The 5,746-nt window shown below is 46.7% G+C and overlaps 2 protein-coding genes across 2 annotated transcripts in view; both read left to right on the top strand.

Annotated features, from left to right (window-relative positions):
* The window catches only part of LOC106810191 (disco-interacting protein 2 homolog B-A-like), an 87,405-nt gene extending 84,791 nt beyond the window's left edge, over positions 1-2,614 (top strand). The window contains exons 4-5 of the mRNA XM_014813472.1: positions 1,402-1,527; positions 2,493-2,614. Coding sequence (XP_014668958.1) covers positions 1,402-1,527; positions 2,493-2,614 — 248 coding nt within the window. The remainder of the gene's footprint in view (positions 1-1,401; positions 1,528-2,492) is intronic.
* Positions 2,615-3,131: 517 nt separating this feature from the next.
* Positions 3,132-5,746, top strand: part of LOC106810192 (disco-interacting protein 2-like) — a gene marked incomplete in the record, with an annotated part of 60,788 nt that continues 58,173 nt past the window's right edge. The window contains 2 exon segments of the mRNA XM_014813473.1: positions 3,132-3,291; positions 4,660-4,842. Coding sequence (XP_014668959.1) covers positions 3,282-3,291; positions 4,660-4,842 — 193 coding nt within the window.

A 5,746-nucleotide genomic window follows, 5' to 3' on the forward strand; every position in this document is an offset into this window, starting at 1 on the left:
TATATATATATACACACATTACATTATATATGTTTATATTCATTTTTGTGTTTCCATTATACACACATTACATTATATATGTTTATATTCATTGTTGTATTTTCATCAACATTTTCTTATCCAATCCAAATATCGTATAGATTTTTTTTGCGGCATTCATCCATGGCATCCAGTAATTTACTTTGGAATTCGACACCAATGTTGCAGAGGACGACACGACGTTATGTAAAATTTGCGATTCAAACTTGTGTGTACATTCGCTTTTGATTGAATCTGATTTGATTAAGTGTCACGAGTGGACTTAACTGTCAGTGGGGTTTATTTTCCTGGGATTCTGTCAGCCAACGAAAAGAAAGCTAATGATTTAGTGTCTATGCAAACTAAGAATTTCTCTGTTAGGTTACGTAAGCCAGGTCTCGCTTTCAATGTGTGTACGCGTAACAGCTAGTTTCAGACTGGAGGTAAGTGAAGGGTCTTCTGATCGTACTTAGAGATTGTAGAACTTGTAGAACTGTAAACATGTTTCCCGCTAGCCCGCAAGCAAGAGATCCGTCTGTGATGATGGGTGAATCGACCGTTGATCCACCACACAGCATGCACCTAATTTATTCATGAATCTACAGAGCAGCAGTCCTCCGGTATTCGCCTTAGAGTTCACGTATTCGGTTGTAGAAGCCTGAAGGGAATGGCTTTATGCATGCTTGGTGCAATGCCAATTGCGATCTTACCCTTGCGATGGTTTTGTATCCTATAGGAATGTCTTCTTTATGTTATTTTATTTTTATTTGAGACCACACAGGTTTCTCATCACCCACTATCCCCCCACTAGTACTACACGTGTGTCTGCGTACATTGTCCCATCAAAAATTAGGAATGTAGTTTTTTCAATCGTGTTTTTTTAGTTTGAAACCTAGCTCACAGCTTCTTTGGTTCCGTGGGTTGTGCTATAGGAATGAAATTTTTTATCGGACTTTGATCTGAGAGTTTTATTTCAGCTCACCTGCCATCCCCAAGCAAGTCTGTGTACGTACATCTTCCTGTGGGAATATCGATTTTTTATTTTATTTTTTATTTTGAAATCTCAGCATCACTGTTACCTGCCATCCTCACGCAAGTCTGTCTGCATATATCTTCTTACAGGAATGTCAATTTTATGGAATTGTTTGTTTTGAAACTACAGCATCAATATTTCCTGCCATCTCCACGCAAGTCTGTCTGCATGCATCTTCTTACGGGAATCTCAATTTTTATAGTTTTTTTGTTCAATTTCTGAATTTCAGCATCATGCACCGTCATCAAGCAAGCCTCTCCCGCATCGCCATTCGCGCCATTTATTTCGCCTGCCGCATTCGTTCGTTTATTTATGTATTTATTTTTTTTCATTTTTTTTCTCGCACACAGAGATCAGACAGGAAGCCGTGCAGGCGGCACTCGCGATGCACAGGACACAGAAACACAACCTGCCCATGCCCTCGAAGCGCTCGTCCGTGATGGCCGCCAGTCCCACGCAGGACAGGGATGCTTCAGGTGGGTTCTCCCTGAGAGAGAGAGGGAGAGAGGAGAGAGGAGAGGAGCGACGAGGAGACATGAGAAGCGAGAGAACGGGGAGACGGGCAGAGGGGCGGTGGGCGGAGGGAGGGAGAGGAGAGAGAGAGAGAGAGAAGAGACGAGGAGAGGCAAGAGACGAAGAGCAGAAGAGAGAGAAGAGCGAGAGACGGAGCGCGGTCGGGGAGGGAAGGAGAAGAGAGAGGACAAGAGGGAGAGAGAGAGAGAGAGAGAGAGAGAGAGAGAGACGAGAGATGAAGAGAGATGCGAGACAGAGGAGCCAGCAGGGAAACGATGACGGGAAAGAGAGCAGAGAGAGGAGAGAGGAGAGAGGGCGGATGGGCGCAGAGGAGAGAGGAGGAGAGAGAGAAAGGAGGAGAGAGGGAGAGCAGCCGACTGACTGACGAGCTGAGAGCCGAGAGCCGAGATGCCGTCGAGAGAAGAGATGAGAGAGAGACGACGACGACGAGAGTGAGCCCGATCGAGCGAGAGCGAACGAGAGCGAGACAGAGAGAGAGAGAGAACGAGCGAGAGCGAGACAGAGAGAGACTAGCTCATGTTGACATCTAAACGCGCACCACAACTCGCCTACATTTGCGTAGGAAGTGGCATGCTCATGACGCTTGGTCACTTCCCCCCTGATGTACGCACGCACACACCGCGGGAATGACGTCACTTGTTTTGCATCCACTTGCAAGCCACGTGCATGCGTTCACACCCACTACATTTATGTTCATTTGATCGTGACTGTCTGATTTATTAATACGTATCCGTATATATATGTGTGTATGCGCGTGTGCTCGCGCATAATGCTAAATGATTTGAGTAACATCGTACTGTCGTTCGTGCTTACCACACAAACATCGTTTTCTTAACGAAGTCCGTCGACGTTTTCATCCCACGACAATCCTTATTTAATCATCGGAGAAGTTCCTTCTGGTCACGAGATTTCAGCGACGAGCACCGTAGCGCCCTCTACCAGCGGCAGGACGATCGACATTTTCGCGCGGCGCCCCAGCGTCCTCGCTCCTCTGCCGTGTTGCCACTCTGCCGCCGTAAGAGTCGTTAGCGATGACCCCCATTTTCATTTTCGGATGCTCCTCCCCCACGCCTCGTCATCGTCCTTTGCACAGCCCTAATGGCTTCGTCACCTCATCCGTGGTTTCCTCTCGCGCGAGAGAGAGCCGCCCTGCTTGAGGACGTCGATTGTGGTTATCGATCGATCGTCGATCGTGATTATTGATTGAGCGCCGATCATGATTATCGATCGATTGTCAATCATTATTATGATATTGATCGATCGTGATTATTGATTGAGTGCCGATCGCGGTTATCAATCGATCGTCTATCATGATTGTGGATCGATCGCCGATCACGATTATCAATCGATCGCTGATCGGGATTATCGATCGCTCATCGATCGTGAGTTCGGATCGATGACGCAAACCGTCGCCGTTTCAGATTCGTCGACGGACGACGACAGCCTGTACGACGACGACTCGCGGGAGCGAGACAAGCGCAAGCGGCAGCAGCAGCAGCAGCACCGCGAACTACAGCAGCGTCAACAGCAACAGCAGCAGCAGCAGCAACACCACCAACAGCAGCCGCAACAGCAGCAGCAGGAGTTGCATCAGCAGCAGCAGCAGCAGCAGCACGGGCGACCGCCGCGGCCGCACACGCAGCGTCCGCCGCACGCCCACCAGCTGGCGCCACAGGAGTCCGATCCGAGTCAGTCGATGCGTGGAGGCAAGTCATTATCGATTCGTATTCGCTTTTCGTGTATTTGTATTTTACCACCAAAAATTCGGCAGACCCATTATTTGATCGACCTATTAACCGTGGTGCCGCTTCAATATTGTTTCTGGGTCGATCAAACGAGATTATATTATGTAGGTATATAATAGGTATATAGATATATAGGTATATTATATTATATTATGTAGGTATATAAGACATATTAACAGGGGCGTGTACAGGATTTGTACCAGGGGGGTTTTAACCGTAACCCAAACTTGCGAGCACGCGAAGGGGGGGTCTGGGGAAAATTTTGAAATTAGACCCCCTTAGATGCGTTTTCTGCGCGAGCAGGGGGGTGTCCGGACCCCCTGGACCCCCCCTGTACATGCCTCTGATTAAGGTATATTAGATTACTGTATTACTTAGTATATAAGATATGAGATATAATATGTATATAATATTATAGTTATATACATGTTTTGCAAGCATGCATGCCAAAATTGTCAACATCGTGGCACTCTCTGGCTAAACTCTATTTTTGGAATGCCCCCCCCCTCCCGTCGCAACACTGATTGGGTTGAGCTAGCTGTCAATTTATGCAGACGAATAGATCCGTTGGCAGTTGCAGTATCTGCATGAACATTTTATGCAGTGTGTTTTACCGTCTCTCAGACATAATGTTGGGATGGTCTCTACACTAACTATAGATACACCTAGCTGCGCCACATAGCTGCTCTCTTGTCTTGTCTTGTCTTGCCCGGAGAGTCTGCTCAAACGAGCAAGTCTACTTTGTCTGCGTTTTTAGATGACGTCATTTAGATTCCTCAGTGGAAATTATTGATTCAGTTTTCTCGGGAAAGATACATTTAGGAATTTTATTTCATTCAATTATACAGAGATTTTGTTCGGGAAGTTTTCCACGGCATCGTATTTTGTTTAGTGTCTCTTAAGTGATGTAGAATATGTTCTAGAGAGGCGAGATAGCATATCTGAGTAAGTTGAAGGTGCCTTTGCAGAATATTTAGGTGGAAAGCACAATTTTGTTGCGGGAAAGTTTCGTCTCAATTCCACCTTACATATAACATGAGCAACCCTTGAATTGAACTATCGAGTGATAAAATATAGATCACGCAAAATCTAAATGCCGTAAATGCAAACATATAATGTAGATATAAGAGCTAATATAAATAATGTAAGCGTTTTCATATAAGATGAGCGAAACAATTCTAATCCTACAACCCACGCAATCACGCAATGCTACAATCTTGACACCAAGTTCAACATTTATTCGGCAGGCGCCATTAACATCGAACATAGTAGAACGAGTAAGATAACAAGAGAACATTCGCGTAATCCTCTACTATCTCACCGTTGCAGTGATGGGCGGCTCCCTGAAGGAGCGCGACCTGGTGGGGCAGACGCCGAACGGCGCGACGACAAGAGAGCGTACGCAGATGGAGCGCGCGATCAACACGCTGGCAGAGTTTCTGCAGGAGGCGACGAAGCAGGGAGGCGGGGGTAACCAGCTGGCCGACGTCATGCAGCAGGAGTCAAGACAAGGTAAGCCCAGCGCGAGCGACGCGGCGTTCGAGGCTGAGGTAGAGGCCTCGCGCGCTTGAGAGGCGCGCGTCTCAGTGGAACAGTGGGACGCGACTCAGTCGACCCCCGTGCGTGAATATACTGTATTAAGTCGCTTATTTTCGTGGATGCCAATTTTCGTGGTTTCGATAAAAAAAAACACGTTCGTGGATTTTTAAATTCGTGGATTGAAATCGTAGAACCGGCACGTGACATCTGTACGTCGTATTTCGTTGGGAACGTAAGTTCGTGGATTGATAGACCCACGAAATCCACGAAAATTGGTACCCCACGAAAAAAAAGTGAATTTACAGTGTCGGTTGTCTGATGTCATGCTTATCTGCTGGCGTGATATTTGGCGACTGAAATTGGTGACGTGATGCGGCAGCAGTTGAGACAAGGTGAGCCCGGCACGAGACGCGGCGGTTGAGGCGGTGGCCTGGCGCGAGACAGGTCTCAATGGAATACGGAGACGCGAGGAGAGGAGACGCGAGACCGTGGCCGTGGCGTGGGTTCGACGAGAATATCACTTGATGCCAATTTGAAAGTTCGATAACTGAGATTGGCGATAGAAAAACTAGCGATTGAAAAAATGTTGATCGTAATCAATAATCTGGTTCTTGTAATCAATGTTTTACAGATTAGGGTTAGAATTAAGCTATGGTTTGTACCGCTTGCAAGCACTTTCCAGTGCATGGGTAACATGCTATTTTCCGGGTCTTAACAGTCCTGGGCAATGGGCAGTGGTTCTGGAAAGTCCTGAAAAATGGGTTGTTTTATTGTGTTTGGTCCTAGATAGGCCCTTAACATTGAACTCGTGTCTATCATATCCGTGAGGCGATAAAATTTGCTTTGCAAGAATTTGTTCATTATTCGCTGGTTGGGT

Source organism: Priapulus caudatus, unplaced genomic scaffold (assembly GCF_000485595.1).
Source record: "Priapulus caudatus unplaced genomic scaffold, Priapulus_caudatus-5.0.1 Scaffold418, whole genome shotgun sequence".
In the NCBI taxonomy this organism is placed as follows: Eukaryota; Metazoa; Priapulida; class Priapulimorpha; order Priapulimorphida; family Priapulidae; genus Priapulus; species Priapulus caudatus.